This window comes from Acartia tonsa, chromosome 13, assembly GCF_053477335.1.
Source record: "Acartia tonsa isolate MP-2025a chromosome 13, ASM5347733v1, whole genome shotgun sequence".
Taxonomy (NCBI): Eukaryota; Metazoa; Arthropoda; class Copepoda; order Calanoida; family Acartiidae; genus Acartia; species Acartia tonsa.
In genome coordinates this window covers 19,994,367-20,011,722 of record NC_137272.1, presented here as the reverse complement: position 1 = coordinate 20,011,722, position 17,356 = coordinate 19,994,367, and the positions used below count along the sequence as shown (strand labels likewise).

At 33.9% G+C, this 17,356-nt stretch overlaps 1 protein-coding gene across 1 annotated transcript; it reads left to right on the top strand.

Moving 5' to 3' along the window:
* The first annotated feature begins 2 nt into the window (after positions 1–2).
* On the top strand, positions 3–16,687 carry LOC145335193 (uncharacterized). The gene is made up of 20 exons (XM_080180925.1): positions 3–482; positions 895–981; positions 1,482–1,546; positions 1,712–1,816; positions 2,007–2,064; positions 2,333–2,411; positions 6,701–6,840; positions 8,587–8,639; positions 9,663–9,742; positions 10,049–10,190; positions 11,142–11,223; positions 11,503–11,637; positions 12,224–12,304; positions 13,492–13,583; positions 14,058–14,136; positions 14,683–14,738; positions 15,090–15,158; positions 15,361–15,446; positions 15,742–15,797; positions 16,616–16,687. The coding sequence occupies exons 1-20, from the start codon at positions 402–404 to the stop codon at positions 16,685–16,687; spliced, it is 1,698 nt and encodes a 565-aa protein (XP_080037051.1). The 5' UTR covers positions 3–401.
* Positions 16,688–17,356: the final 669 nt, after the last annotated feature.

Genomic DNA, 17,356 nt, shown 5'->3' with positions numbered 1-17,356 from the left:
GAAAATGTTCCTAAAGTGCTTCAATATTAATATCAAAATAAAAGTTTTTATATGTTCAAACCTTTAAAAAACTGGCACAAGAAATTCTAACTAAGATTTTAGTACTATAGAAACGATAAATTCAACATTGCTTGTTAAATTCCAAATTTGTCTGACCATATCAGAAATTGTTAACACTAAAAACAAAATTAATTTTGCTCTATGAAATATTAAGATTTATTTTTATTTGTCTGCTAATATATTATTAACCAACTAACCGGTTTAGTTTTTCATTTAAGGGCCCGGGATGGATTTGAGTTTTTTTTTTCATTTTAAAACTATAGTCTATAGTCATAAAACTTTAAAAGTTAAATGTATATTTTACTAGGTAGGTAATCTTTCAGATATGACATTTCTAGAAAATGTGGAGCGTCCTTTTTATTTTTTCAGCAATTAATGTTCACCTAAATTCTGGTCAACTCGTTGTAGATCCATTATGTCGGGTAATTTTTTTTCAGCAGTGCATCTACTCTATAACAATGATGTGTTCGTTATTGGTTACTATGGAAGAAGTAAATTTCTGCATTCCCAATTATATATGTACATGTATTTTGATTTTAACACGGATGACGACATAAAAAATTTGTGGTCAAAAAAGCAAAAAATCGGCATGTTTTAAATGGATGTATAAACTTTCTGGTAACGATTATGAAGTTGCTGTGCTTTCTAAGTCGTACCTAAATATTATAAAAATCATACAAAGTTTGAAATCAATAGGACAATTCTAAACTGTCCTGACCCTAATTATAGAAAAATTCTTCGCTCTTAAAAATAAAATTGACATCAGCTTCAACATATTCTAAAGTGGGATTTTTTTCGTAAGAAAATTCTAAATGGTTATTTCTAAAATTTTAGAAGGAGTTACGTGAGGATGGGTGGAGATGCGCAAACGGGGAGTGTATCCCCACTAGCTGGGTTTGTGATGGATATAACCAATGTCAGGTATAATATGAACAGAGAGAGTGTATCCCCACTAGCTGGGTTTGTGATGGATATAACCAATGTCAGGTATAATATGAACAGAGAGAGTGTATCCCCACTAGTTGGGTTTGTGATGGATATAACCAATGTCAGGTATAATATGAACAGAGAGAGTGTATCCCCACTAGTTGGGTTTGTGATGGATATAACCAATGTCAGGTATAATATGAACAGGGGGAGTGTATATCCCCTAATTAAGTTAGAGTTAAGCTTCTTATTTGTCATCGAGGGATGTATTTTGGGAGGGTACCTTCACCCTCTAATGAGAAAACGCCCCTAGAAAAAATGTACCCACAAAATTTTTTTTTAATAAAATTAAAAGTACGTTGAGGGTCACCTATCCCCCCCCCCCCCCTCTAATTAAAATACCCCCAGAGGCCTATAGGGGAGAAGCTGCATATTTTTTTACTATATAGGATTATTTATTATTAAACATCAACCCATTTAATGTAAATTTTTAGGATGATTCAGATGAGGGGTTACTGAAAGGAAATGGATGTAATTTATTTCCAGATTCATTCTGCAAGTAAGATTATTTTTTTAAATACTAAAGCTTTTATTAAAATTAGGGTCTTTAGGTACGTTACTACAAAGTGGATTTTTTTGTCCAGAAAGTACCTACGAATAATGTTAGTGTAGTTTCCAGTGTTCCCATCCTCAGTAAATATTTTTTATGTAAAAACTTGTTTAGGTCCTTTGATGGTAAAAGACACTATTACTGTGCCAGAACCGGGGACTGTTTCTCATCTGAACAAGATGCCATACAATGCAATGATACTCAGGAACCATTAAATAGGTAGGCAGTAGTATTAGGTTTTAGATATTCTTCACTAATCAAGGAGGACATTATTATTTTTTCTGAAATCAAATTTTTCTAATGTTTCCCTAGGGATTTTTTCAATGTTTTCAAAAACAAGAAAGAAAAAAAAATTCGAAGATTAGGTGGCCAACATAAATACTACAACTTCCACAGTTTTTATTTTCAGTGGCTGTGAAGATGGACAATTTAAATGCAAAGATGGAAGATGTATTAAAACGTCACAGGTGGGTAAAAAATAAAACAAAGTAGAACAATGACTTTCTCATTGGTAGTTAGTTAAGATAGGTAAGGTTATATTGGATACTGGGTAGCCAAGCAGGGCTACGGCATCGCAGGAATAGGCCGTTCATGGTTAGAGACCCCTGCAGGCGTAGGGAAAAAACTATACAATCCCCTTCCTTAATAACAATTAATTCTAAAATAACGAGGGGACGGGACCGGGTGTTCGATAGGCACTTAAAGGAAAAGCACCAATGATGACTACTAATTTAGATGTGTGACAGAGTGAATGATTGTTTGGATAAGAGTGATGAATCTGATGCATCCTGTTATCCTATTAGTGATACTAAAGGTATGCTTGATAGTAGTGCAACTACTTTATAATTCATCATGTATGTCTATCTGTCCGTATGTCCGTTTGTCTATCTGTAAGCCCGATGAAGTAATTGTTATTTACTCAGCAATTAATGACGGCTAAATTGTTTTGTCAATATTATTACTGACACACAGACATCTTCTATAATTTATATAATTGTCTGTAATGAAGCCTTAAATGCAGTGTGCCGGAGCCGGGGAGCCGCCATATTTTGCTGGAGCCGGAGCTGGAGCCGTATTTTCGTTAAAAAACGGCTCCGCTCCGGACTAGATAAATAAAGAGATTTTTATAAATTATAATTTGGTAACTCTGTTTTTTCATGTGCAAATGCCCCTTTTAAGTTTTTCAAGTCCATTTTTATCAAAAATTGAACTTTTAAAACCTTCAAAAGTCAAAGATAGAATTGGGAGAAAAAAAATATGTCGAGATTTTCTTGATTTTAGGTCGGAGCCGGAGCCGTATCATCACATACGGCTCCGCGGAGCCGGAGCCGCACCAAAATCAAACGGCTCCGAAACGCTGCTTAAATAAATGTGTTTTACTAAGTGAATATTCTGCTGATCAATAAGCATTCTACCTTACTTAGTATACTTAGCAACAGGCTTGGAATATTAAGGGGCAAGTCAATGGTCGATAGATTGATGAACATCCCCTATTTCGATAAACAAAATTACCCCTCCTCCTCTAGCTTAAAGTTTTTTCTGGTATGGTTCATTTCGTGCGTAGATTATTAAAATTCCCCTAAGCTGTTAAGCTAAATAATGAGAGAATGTGTTTAAGAACTTTTGAGACCAACTAGTATTATATACATTACAATATATCTTCCCCCCTTCTATAACTATGTATATATATGACTTTTTTTGCCAAATATCTTTGTTGAATTTTACTAACCAGATATGAGTATTCAACTTTCCAACCAATAGTTTTAAGCCATAATAGTTGTTATTTTGTTATTATAACTGCTTATGATTCATTGTCTTATCCCTTAGATCTCTGCATTATTATCAGTTCAGTCGCGTCTCTCTTTTGGACTGTGGAGTCCAGAGAATACGGCCACCCTGCTCCTCCATGAATTCCTTTTTTTGGCAAGTGCTTCAGCTTCTCCCCATGTTAATTTCAAATTAAAGAGGTCCTTTTCAGTGCTCCGCCTCCAGGTCATTTTTGGTTGTCCCCGTTTACGTTTACCAGTGGTGGGGTTCCATTTTAAGCACTTTTTTGGAAACCTATTTTGTTCCATTCTGAGCACATGTCCTAGCCATCTTAGTCTTTTAAATTTCACTTCTGCTTCAATACTATTGCACTTGGTCTTAGCATACAGCTCAATGTTTGATATTTTGTTTGGCCAGAATATTTTGCAAATTCTTCTTAGGCAGCTATTGTGAAATGCATTAAGTTGATTTGTTTCAGTTTTCACAGTTCTCCAGCATTCAGCTCCATAAAGAAGAACTGATTTTACATTACTGTTGTAAAGTCTGATTTTTGTTTTCAGAGCAAGTTTCTTTGAATTCCAAACGTTGTGTAGACTGTTGAAAGCAACCCTAGCCTTATCAATCCTGGTTTTAATATCAGCTTTTGAGCCATTTTCACTGCTGATAACACTCCCCAAATAGGTGAATTTGTTGCTTTGTTTCAATTGTTCACCATTTATTGTTATAGTTTGATCAGGGTTTGTAGGTATATTCATAATTTCAGTCTTCTTGACATTAACAAAGAGCCCGACTTGTCCTGCGTATTTGACTAGTCTATCAGTCTTAGCTTGTAGATGTTTAATTGTTTCTGAAATCAGTGCCAGATCATCAGCAAAGTCCAGATCTTCTAGGTGTCCTAGTATGCCCAGCTGGAGACCACGTTTTTTGTCCTCTGTGGTTTTCTTCATCACCCAGTCAATGACCAATATAAATAGAATAGGTGATAAAATGCATCCCTGTCTAACTCCAGTGCTTATTTTAAAGAAATCAGATGTCTTATTGTTTCCAACTGAAACACAGGCTTGAAAGTTGTCATAAAATTTAGTTATCATAATTATCATCTTTTCAGGTATACCATAACTTCTTAGTATTTTCCAGAGTGTTTGTCTGTGTATGGAGTCAAAGGCCTTAGAGAAATCAACAAAATTTACATGGAGTGGCTTGTTAAATTCAACACATTGTTCAATAACTGTCCTAAGGGTGAAAATTTGGTCAACACAGCCTCTTCCAGCACGGAACCCAGCTTGTTCTTCTCTTAGTTTATTGTCAATTTTCTCATCAATTCTGTTTAAAATAATTTTACATAGGACCTTGCTTGGGATAGAAAGCAGCATAATTCCTCTCCAATTATCACAATTGTTCAAATCTCCCTTCTTAGGTAGTTTTATGATTATACCTTTAGACCAGTCAGTTGGTATCTTTTCTTGTCTCCAAATTTTATCAAAGAGATCAGTCAGAGTCCTAGCAGAAAGATCTATGTCTGCCTTAAGCATTTCAGCAGTTATCAAGTCAGGTCCAGGTGCTTTGTCGTTCTTTAGACTATGTATAGCAGCTTTAACTTCTTGAATAGTTGGTGGTCTTGTGTCTATGTCTATTTCATGTCCTGGTTCTGGTTCAGCAGTAATTTCAGGTTCAGGTCTGTTCAACACTTCTTCAAAATGCGATTTCCACCTTTCAGCAACTTCTTTTTCTGTAGTGAGTAATTTACCATCTTTAGCCTTGATAGTTTCACCACTCTTTTTGTTATATTTGCCACTTAATTGCTTGGTTATGTTGTATACTGTTTTCATGTTACCGAAGTCAGCTGCTCTCTGGGCCTTTTCAGCCAGATTGTCAATGTAATCTCTCTTGTCTTTCCTTGTGCGCTTTTTGACTTCTTTGTCTTTAGCAGTATATTCAGCTCTTAAATTGCCCATGTCAGCCAAATGTTGAGCATTATGAATTTTGTTTTTAAGATTCTTTCTCTCTTCTATTTTGTTCCATGTTTCTTCAGAGATCCAGTCCTTTTTCTCTGGTTTCTTGTGTCCTAGGATTTCCTTAGCAGTAGATTGAAAGTTTTCTTTAATTGAAGTCCATGTGATCTCAGTCTCGTCATTTAGGTCCTCTAAGACTTGAAATCTATTTCTGAGTTTTAAGACAAATTCATTCTTTATCACTGGGTCCTTTAATCTTGAAGAATCATATTGTCTGCCAATCTCACTCTTTTTATCATGGCCAGTACGCTTCAGCTTTAATTTAATCTTACTGACAACTAGTTCATGGTCACTGAATATGTCGGCTCCTCTATAGCTCCTGCAGTCTTGCATTGATTTGACCCATTTTCTATTGATCATAATATGGTCAATCATGTTTCTTGTTTGTCCATCAGGTGTTGTCCAGGTATATTTGTGAATGTTTTTGTGTTGGAATAATGTACCTCCTACGACCATATCATTATTTAAACAGAATTCAAGTAAAAGTTCTCCATTTTCATTTCTTGTACCTATGCCAAAGTGTCCCATTGCATTTTCCACTCCAGTCCTGTCAGTTCCTACTTTAGCATTCATATCTCCAAGAACTAGACACATGTCATGTTTGGGTACTGAGTTTCTGATTGATTGCAGTTGATCATAAAACTCTTGTTTTACTTCTTCACTTTTGTCATTTGTTGGGGCATAGCATTGGATAAGGGTCAACTTGCAGTGCCTTGATTGGAATCTAGCCTTAATTATTCTGTCTGATATAGGTTTCCAGTCTATTAGTGAATTGACATGTCGTTTTTGGATAATTATAGCAACCCCATACATATGTTGACTTTCATGACCAGAATAAAGTATTAGGTGGCCATCTTTGGTTGTGGTTTGTCCTTGTCCTGTCCATCTACATTCTGCAATTCCAAGTATTCCGATATTGTAACTTGTCATTTCTTTAACTACTTGGGCTGTTTTAGTTGACTCATACATTGTTCTAACATTCCAGGTTCCTATCTTACAGCTTTGCTTAGAACTTATTGGTCCTGTCATCAAGTTGATAGCTTCCTTTCGGGTTTCACCATCATCTTTCATATTCTCAGTAAACTGAGCATCAGTTCCAGCAGTTCTTGTTTCATGCACACCTCTGGCTGTGTTAAAGCCATAAGTGTTTGAGGTTTTGTGGGTGGTTTCGCTAACTGTGATGATTTTTACAGGTAGGATAGTTAGTCCTACGCAAACCTTTCATATCCCTGGAAGGAAGGGTGACTGGTGAGGGGAGGGACGTCAATATCCCCCAGTACTTCAAGAAGTACCTCCTGCCCTCCTCTGCATTATTATATCCTAGGTGAATGTACCAGTGAGGCTGGAGACTGTGGGCCCCAGAAACCGGTTTGCCAGCAGTTCCGGGGTGGCAAGTTTGTCCCCTGTCCCATTCCAGAATTTACCAACGTGTGTACCTCAGTGTATTGGGCAGATTTGGCAGAGGTCAGTAGGCTTGTTGGTAGCGCAGCTACTCTAGAACTAGAACATCCCAAACGACCATACGACTGTGAACAAAATGCTACTTTTTGGTATCTGAACTTAAACTAGCTTTATTTCTTAGTTTCAACATATGTTCAATTGGTACCAGCAGTGCATACTAATATTATTGTAATATACATTACTAACATTCAAATATTAAACTTACAAAATGTAATACTTACCTAGCTTAAAATTCATTTAATTTCAAAATCACTCCCGAAATTTTACTATAAAATACTTTACTGTTAATTTTTCCTTTCAAACTGTTAACATGTTAACCTTCTACTCATTTTGATCTTAAGTAGAAATATAAAAAGTCTAGGCGGCCCACAATGCTGAATTTTCACCAAGTGAAAGTCTTGTGTCATTATCTCTTATGAGAAAAAAGTTATTAATTAATTAAAATTTCAAATTGTGAATTTTTGATGGATTTCTTTGATGAAATGACAGGCCGGTCAATTTTTAGGCCATTTTTTGAGGTTTTGGGCCGTCACGCCCAAACGGTTTGAGATAATCTCACAGGACCTTTTGCCCGACCTAAGTCTGGTTATTTGTGAGGTCTAAGAAAAAAAAATCCCGGATTTGATGAAGCACGACGACGCTGCGCGCCGTCAAAAATCGCTGGTCGGCTCATTTTGCCCCCTCAAACCCTCACCTCAGGCCATTTTTCTGTGTAAAGATTATAATTATAATCTTTTGTGTAAGTCTGTTTTTTTTCCTAGACCTCACATATAACCAGACTTAGGTTGGGCAAAAGGTCCCGTGAGATTATCTCAAACCGTTTGGGCGTGACGGCCCAAAAACCTCAAAAAATGGCCTAAAAATTGACCGGCCTGTCATTTCATCAAAGAAATCCATCAAAAAATCACAATTTGAAATTTTAATTAATTAATAACTTTTTTCTCATAAGAGATAATGACACAAGACTTTCACTTGGTGAAAATTCAGCATTGTGGGCCGCCTAGACTTTATATTTGGTGACCCTGGGGTGACGGGTTCAGTGCCCCCCACACCCACAAAGTGGGCATACTTTTAAAAATGACGTTTTTTCAGTTTTTCCCCTTAAAGAAGGGGAAGGAGTCGTTTTAGAGACTTCAAGCATCACTTTGATGTTGAACAACTTTTTGATGCGGACATTTCTTTATTTTTGTTTCATTCGCCTCCGACTGACCGTTTAGCCGTTATTCGACGCCGAAGGCGTGATTTTTGGCGATTTTTGCCGTTTCCGAGGTTTTAATGGACATTTAGGAGGGGAAAGAGTTGTCCAATCAAGTTGATGAGGAATACATTTTTGTAGGCAATTGCATTAGCTAAATTTCATGTGAAGTAAAATTTTTTGTACCTCCAACCGGTTTTGCTCCAGCTGAATCGATTTACAGATACCCCCTAAAAACCGGAAAAAAACGTTTTTTTATAAAATTCACGGCCAGTTTTGGCCGGATCCGGCTCAAATTTTGCATGGAGTCATCCTTTGATATTCCCAACAGTTGATACTTGACACAGCAAGATCCCAGAAAAGTGTGGTATATCTAGCCGGGGGGGGAGGGGGGGGTATGCTCAGAAATGAAACAAGTTATGTAGACTTGCTTTGCTTCTCATGGGTGTGCCTCTGGTCATCGAAAATATTAAGATTTGTATTGTACGTAAAGTACACCTTGTTTATTGAATTTTTATCAAATATTTATACATTCACGTAAGATTTGTTTTTAGTCTCAGGGAAATGGAAGCTTCTGCCGTGAGTGTGATGACCCACAGTCCTGGAGGAATATATCAATACTATTCAGGGGTATAGGGAATCATTAATTCAGGGATATTAAGGGATAATATAATGACCGATAAGTTGATGTACATCCCCAATGATGATACACAAAATTATCCCTTCTATAGAATATAATTAGTAGTTGAAACGTTTTAACACTCAACCTGATGAACTAACCAATCAAAATTCACTAAGGTTCCCCAAAGTTTTTAAGCCAAATAATAAGAAAACATTACTGTAAAACTTTGGGGACTATAGTGGAGTAAACAGTCTATTGTCTCCTCTCTGACTGAATGTACAGGGATAATAGTGTGACGGACCACAGTCTTGGGGGATAAGTTATCAATATGAACTTGGAAAAGCGTGAAGCAAGAAAATCGATCTTTTTTTATAACTGACCCACAATAAGGGGGGGGTTTTTAATGCAACCATCTCGTAATCAATGATTAAATGGCACTTAGAATTCGAATTTCGATCAGAAATTTTGCATGAATAATCCTTGGTAGGTCTATTTTCCCTAAATCGAACAAAAAGTTGGAAAAGTAACGGCTAACGGCTGGCGGCTCAGCTGTTTTGCCATTTTATTACTATCTTAAGAGCAAAAAAGTCACGAAACATATTTTCACATAATACTTTTTCTCACTCAAAAACCTTATCAAACGGTTCTAGCCGGTATCTGTTGGTACTAGAAATTTAAAAATTGGTTATTGCTATCATTTAACATGAATTAAACCAAAAATATGTTTTAAAAAGTTGATTCCTACGTAATTAATGATGAATTTGCCCTTAAAATAAGTTTTGGCATTAAGATTATCAATACAAACTACGAAAGGGGTGATGCAAGAAAATCAATCTTTTTTTTTTAATTTTGCCTTCTCCCCCCCCCCCCTTCCCCCACCACTGGCTACACCAACCGCCCTTCCCACCTGGAAATGAAATAGTCTTATTACTGAAAGAATGGGCATTAAGATAGAACTATTTTCATTGTCCAAGAATCCATGGGAATAAGTATTGATATTGATACTAGATGCAATGATGGGTGGTGCATATTTAAAAATCAAACAAATGACGGAATTCCAGACTGCCATGACGGTAGTGACGAATCAAGTAAGTTTTGGAGGAGCATCGGCGCTATTCTATAACCATATCCGTACGTCTGTCAGTTTGTATTAAAGAGATCTCTCCGAATGCAAATTCTGCCTTAGTTTACAAAAGTATACTTTCCTACTCTCACAAGTATAGTAGCTTTGGTATAACTTTAATTTGTATGTTAATGTTTGAACTATTTTTAGATTTTGTTATTTGTTTGTACATATACACAAAAAAATGTTTTATTTAAGACAGTTGATAAAATCCGCCAAATTTTGTACTTGAATCATCCACTTTTAAAATATAAATCACTATTTTGTTAAGGTCTTCCATATTCGTGGTGGATAGTGTTCCTGATAACTACAGCCCTGGTCACCTGCGGGCTACTTTTCTCTTTTTGTTGTCGTGCCCTGGGCTACAGCAACTATAGAAGTTGGTTTCACTGTGCTATGTGCGCCTCGGAAAGGTACGTTTTTATCATTTTGACAGACGTGACGTTAAAACGGACGTATTTTTGTCGTCTTTTGTGCTATGTGCGCATCGGAAAGGTAGGTTTTTCGTGTCTTACTGTGACGGACGGTAAAACGGTTGTCTGTACAGTGTACATACATATTTTAGAGTTGATTTCATTGTACCAAGTGTCTTTCGAAATGGTAAGTTTTTCGTATATCAGTTGTTTTACTGACAATCTATACCTCGATCTTAAAGATTTACAACAACAACAGGAACGTTTGGTCCAGCCGTTTACAAAATCTTAGCGAACATACTTATAGACAAACTGACAATCTACTTTTTGAATAGGTTTTTGTGTGTAATTAAAATCTTATCTTTTTATCAAGAATAAACATGAAAATTTTGTACGCGCATTCGAAATTGCGCAATTTAATTGTATAAGCACAGTATCATGTTGCCTTTACATTAGTAAACAACAATCTGGTAAGGTTGTTTAAATTATCAATGTACGAAGCCATGATAAAATGAAGTGATGTCTGTCCAGTAAGGTCTCATAAACGTCTAAACAGGTTGATACTTACATAATTTTAGGAAAGCTTAGTGATGTTCCTATTACGTTTTAGGCTGTTACAGGATAAGGAGGGGTAATGTCAACCATTCTAAAAAGTATAGCCGCGAGAGAGAAAAAACTCTGTTAAAAAACTGCTAAATTAAATATAACAAAAATCAGTCCGACTACTAATTTTTTTTGCTCAAAGCATTTTACAAATGTAGCAGTTTCGTGAGAAGTTTTTGTAGTTTTTATTTAATCATATACCATTATGATATGGTTGATCTTTTTTTCTTTTGTATGACAACTTAATATCTGAACTTACTTTTTTTATTTGTCTATCCATATTTTTATTCGCTACTTAAGGTTGTTGTCATCCGGCCTTGTTGATATAAATGTATTAATACTTAATAGGAGCAAAGAATTGCAAGAGAGGGAAAGAAGTATTCAGCCAACGGCTCCTAATCTTATGGAAATGCATGAGGTCGATTCAAAGGTATTTTTAATAGCGCAGTTACTCTATGATTTTTTTATGTCTATATCAAGCCCCTACGGGACAATCATTAAATTTACATAACCTAAAATAACCTATCAAAGGCTACTATGATAATACGACCAAACGCCCCTTAAGAGGCGAGGTCACTTAACCGACAATACCACATTTTATATTTAATTAGGTACCTATTTTGTTATTCAATACCTAGTTATTGATCAAGATATTAATAGCTTGTTATTGCTGCACAACCCGTGAAAATATATCTCCTTGTTTTTCTAGGGAGATGACAATGGCATAGAAATTCGCACTATTGATGATAGTGAAATGGATGCCGAAGTTCCCGATGTTGAAAACTTTGATTTTCTCCAAGATCAAGACATTCCAAAAGATTTGCTTAGAATTTTTGAGGACAAGGTAAAGTTATCAGGGATCTTAAGGGATAAGATAAAAAGATGTTCATCCCCAATGATGATACACAAAATTACACTTTATGTAGATTACAATGACTTGTAGAAACGATTGGACTTAATTAACCAACCAATCAAAATTCGACAAAATTCCCAAAATTGTTAAGCCAATGAATAAGAAAACGTTATTATAATTTTTAGCAAATTTTCTTTGAAAAAATGGAGAATTTTTATTAAAATTTAGTTTTTTATTAAATTCTTGTAAGTGCCAGTGACAAACAGACCTAATTTATATATAAGGTTTTCTTTGTAGTAAACAATAAGTCAATACATTGTACACATTTGTTGGTATCTAGTCAAACGATTTGTTTTAGTCTAACTGACATGATATAAAGATTATAATCATAGAATTTTTGCAACTTTTAATGAAAGTCTTAGAGAGTCAATTTACAAAGGGATATAAGTAAAAATAACAATTTAATTCTTTGCACTTTTTTGCAATGAATTATTGCATGGAATTACAAGACCTTGAAAGAAACTAAATTACAATCTTATTTTACATTATTGATTTTTATCACTTTATTAATTTTTAGGGGCAGTACTGGGATCTTGAGGAGCGAGATAACATTTCTGCCACCATTAGAGGATCTAAATACAAACCCGTCTCTCTAAAGGTAAATTATATACCAAAGTAATTAGATGAGTGTTTGTTTGTAATGTATTATTTTCAACCAAAGAGTCTTTAAATACAAACCTGATTCTCGAAAGCAATTCTTGATTTTTATTTTGCACATTGAAGTATCTTTATAGTTAGGTAACATCATCAAACACTTTACTAAAGTCTAATGAACCCAAATTAAAATATATTTATATATTTAATTATAAAAGATTATAAAATATAAAACTATATATGTATGTACACACAGATCTATTACAACTATACCATCTGTATATATATTTAGGCTGGATATAAGATAGAAGCTAAGAAACTATGTACACACAGATCTATTACAACTATACCACCTGTGTATATATTTAGGCTGGATATAAGATAGAAGCTAAGAAACTATACATGTATGTACACACAGATCTATTACAACTATACCACCTGTGTATATATTTAGGCTGGATATAAGATAGAAGCTAAGAAACTATGTACACACAGATCTATTACAACTATACCACCTGTGTATATATTTAGGCTGGATATAAGATAGAAGCTAAGAAACTATGTACACACAGATCTATTACAACTATACCACCTGTGTATATATTTAGGCTGGATATAAGATAGAAGCTAAGAAACTATGTACACACAGATCTATTACAACTATACCACCTGTGTATATATTTAGGCTGGATATAAGATAGAAGCTAAGAAACTATGTACACACAGATCTATTACAACTATACCACCTGTGTATATATTTAGGCTGGATATAAGATAAGAGCTAAGAAAATATATATGTATGTGCACACAGATCCATTACAACTATACCACCTGTATATATATATTTAGGCTGGATACAAGATAGAAGCTAAGAAATTATACATGTATGTGCACACAGATCCATTACAACTATACCACCTGTATATATATTTAGGCTGGATATAAGATAGAAGCTAAGAAACTATATATGTATGTACACACAGATCTATTACAACTATACCACCTGTATATATATATTTAGGCTGGATACAAGATAGAAGCTAAGAAATTATACATGTATGTGCACACAGATCCATTACAACTATACCATCTGTATATATATTTAGGCTGGATATAAGATAGAAGCTAAGAAACTATATATGTATGTACACACAGATCTATTACAACTATACCACCTGTATATATATTTAGGCTGGATATAAGATAGAAGCTAAGAAACTATATATGTATGTGCACACAGATCCATTACAACTACATCACCTGTTTTCATATTTAGTCGCAAGGTAGGTAACTCCTTTTCATTGCTTCTTAGAATCACTTTTTTTAACATTTCAGGCTTGTAAAAAGGAGATGCTTCAAAAAAGCATTTAATTTTTACTTCTTCCACAAATTCATAAAGAAATTAATTCTTTCTTGTTATTTGTATAGTCTTTGGGACATCTAAAACGATGGTCCCCAAAAGTATGTCTGGTACATTGATTTATGTAAATTTGGGAGTACTACAGGATGTTACAGGGATTTCTTCGTCACCTTGGTATGACTTCACACGAAAGGACAGTCACATTTTTACAAATTGCATCAGTTTTCATGAAAACTAATCTTGTTTTGTTAAATCTCGTAAATAAAGGGAAGAAAGATTTCTATAGTAACTATCAAATTAAAAAGATATGTATGAAAAATATTGTTAAACTGCAAAGAATTAGTTTTTAAGGTGGGACCGCATTTGACAAAAATATTAAGAATGTTTACATTTTAAGAACTTCCTCAGTAAAAGAGCTTTCAACCATAACAAATTTGCTGGTCGACTTTGAACGTGAAATTCATGGAAATAGCACAGTAAGTCTCAAGTTTTAATAAAGATATAAGTGGATAATTCCAGGGATCTAAAGGGATAAGACCATGTCCAATAAATTGAAGTGCATACCCAATAATAAAAACAAAATTATCCCTTCTGTAGATTAAAATTAGTGGTTAAAACGTTTGAACACTTAATTTAATAATCAAACCAATCAAAATTCACTAATTCCTCAAAGTTTTTGGGCCAACGAATAAGAATACGTTTTATGAAACTTTGGGGACTAGTGCAATAAACAGAAGGGATGGTGTGATTAAGTTTGTCAGTATTAGGAACTTAAATGTATTACTTTTTAATTTTTTATAAGGAGTACATTATCAAATCTTCATTCAAATCTAGACATGCCTCTATTTTACAAATTGTGAAACTATAAAATGTCACTTTAGATCACAAAATCGTATTAACTTTATATTCTGTAACAATTTTTAGCTTGTCTATAAAGCTGTTTTGGAGATCTAAATTTCAGATGCACATAACACAAATGTTCAAATTATATATTAATTAATAACTTGAGTTAATTTGTTTAGAATGAAGTATTAAAATGTTGGCGGCTTCACATTGGCTGTTCTGAAACTATGAAGAGGTAATTTTCCCCTAGTTTAAAAAGAACAAAATTCTATATTTACTAAAATCCACAATATTTTTAAGTTACATAAGTATAAATATTTTTCCCATTTAAGTGTTGTAAGATAACAATTCTTAGAATAATTGAAATATATTTTTTAATGATCACAATTACTACATGCTTTTACACAGTAAGGTGGTAGAATAGATAATTTCATAATATCTTATAAAATGACTTTAATTTTTTCACCCCCTTAAGCTTGGCTTCACACCTCCCCCCCGCCCTGATGAATCATTAAATTATCCAACCCTCATAATTCTATTAGTAAATAACAATGATTTCAAATAAAAATCTCTTTTTTTATTTTAGTGTGATAAATTCCGTATCAGCTACGCCTTCCCTATGCTCAAGACTCTACATCTCTTTTCTTCCATTGAGGTAGTATTAGTAGTATTTCAACTATCTGATCATGGAAAGAAAACGAAGTAGCGGGTTTCGTCTTATTTTCACAATAGCTTTGGGTAATAATTAAGTGTTATAGCTAATCTACCAGTAACCAAAGTTTTCTTATTTTTCACCCATTAAGGTGATACCTAATACTATTGTAATAATAATCTTTACTAAAAATTTAAAATTTTAGGAATTGTGTTCGAAAAGTACGACTGCAGGCGTTTAAAGCCAGGCCTTCCGTAGACAGCCAGCTCATGTCTGTAGTCAAAACTCTAGGTGCTGTTCAATCAATTTTGTTTAATTATTTAAGGATCTTAAGGGATAGGACAATGGTCATTAAATTGATGTACACTTTGTAAAGTTTAAATATTATGTGTAATGTAGATTAATGATCCTTTAAAAGTTTTGCAATTCGAGTTTTAAAAATATTAAAATTAGATTTCAAGCGTATTTCATAAATTCATTTTTAATACTTAAAATTTATAAATACTTCTAAGTAAAGCATTTTTAAAAGTTATCTAGCTGCGAAGCTGCGCCCCTTAAAACTAAATTGATTGAATACCTGATCTAGGCTACACCCTCCTTCCTTTCATTGGTGCTTCTTTTTTATACTTTGAAACCATTAAGGAACATTTGCCATACATGGATTTTTATATTGTGTTGTTTACTCATGTATATTGTATAGGAATTAGATACAACCTTTTTTGACTATTGACTTTAGGGTCGTGGTGTCGCTTCGAGTACAAGTCCTCTCCACGTCACCTTTGATCATACTCTGCTATTTCAAATTGCAGTGTACCGCGCTCAATCGCCTAGGGGATCAACACTCTTCAGACAACCAACCTTTTGATTGCATGACCTTTGTTTGAGAAGTCTTAACTGTGCATGGTAATAAGTTACGCCTGTTTTGGGCCAAGGCATTCCCCCTACTCTAACTATTAATGTCGCGCATCTGACATAGCAGCACTAGGAACCATTTTTAACGTCTTTAGTTAAGACGCGGTGTCGGACCGAGATTCGAACCTATCACCTTCCCGATGACGAGTGGATGCGCTACTTGTTGAGCTACGGTCGCGGGTTATATACAACCTTAGAACTAATGTAAAAAAAAGACCAAGCTAATATTGCTTGATTCACTTCTACAAAGGATACGATTGATAATGAAGATTTTTTTCTTTGAAATATATTATGAAGCAGTAGTAGTTACTAATTTAAATGTTATGGTTGAGATAGATTTATAACTGTTAAAAGTAAGAGGTTTATATTTTTATACGTGAATTGATAGCTACCTTTTTTTTTTCATGAAACATATCTTTATTTATCCATTTAAAAAAAAACTTTCACTTTAAAAACAACACTCCATGAGGTTAATTCAAAGGCTATAAGCGCAGCCGTTTGCGCATAAGACATTTGATATGATGGCAAATGTTTATTTTGATGTTTAGAACCTCGTTTACTGTAATATTGTATACCGTGCTCTCGAAGATTTATCAGGAAAAAACAAAAATATATTTTAACCTCTAGTGTCATTTTCTTTACGTAAAAAAAATAGTCTAAAACCTTATCTGAGTCCTTCCGAATTTACCTTGTTCATACATTTTGCCATTTTAAAGATATTAAGTAACACACCAACGAGCAAAAATTATAAAGATAGATATTCATATACTAATTTTCTTAGAATTGTTAAAGGTTTTTTTTAAACACGTTAAAACACCTAAAGAAGAATAGTTTCCCATAACTTTTAAGACTGTCAACAACAAAAAATCAACACTGTACACTAGACTATAAAAGTTGGAAAGATTTTAAATCAATATAATAGATTTGAAATCTGCATAAAATTTTAAGGATTTTTTTATAAAATTCGTTTTTTTATATAATTCTTTATTTAAAGGCGCAAATACGATTTAAGTTAATAAATTTTGACCAATAGGATAGCTGGATTGGAAACTACCTACGCTCTAATTGGTTGAATGATGTACGTCACTTAAGCTTCTCCAATCAGAGCGCAGATAGTTTTCAATTCACCAATCACAGATCTCAAAATTATTTAACTTAATTTGTATTTGCGCCTTTAAATAAAGAATTATATAAAAAACTAATTTTATAAAAAATCCTTAAAATTTTATGCAGATTTCAAATCTATTATATTGATTAAAAATCTTTCCAACTTTTATAGTCTACTGTAC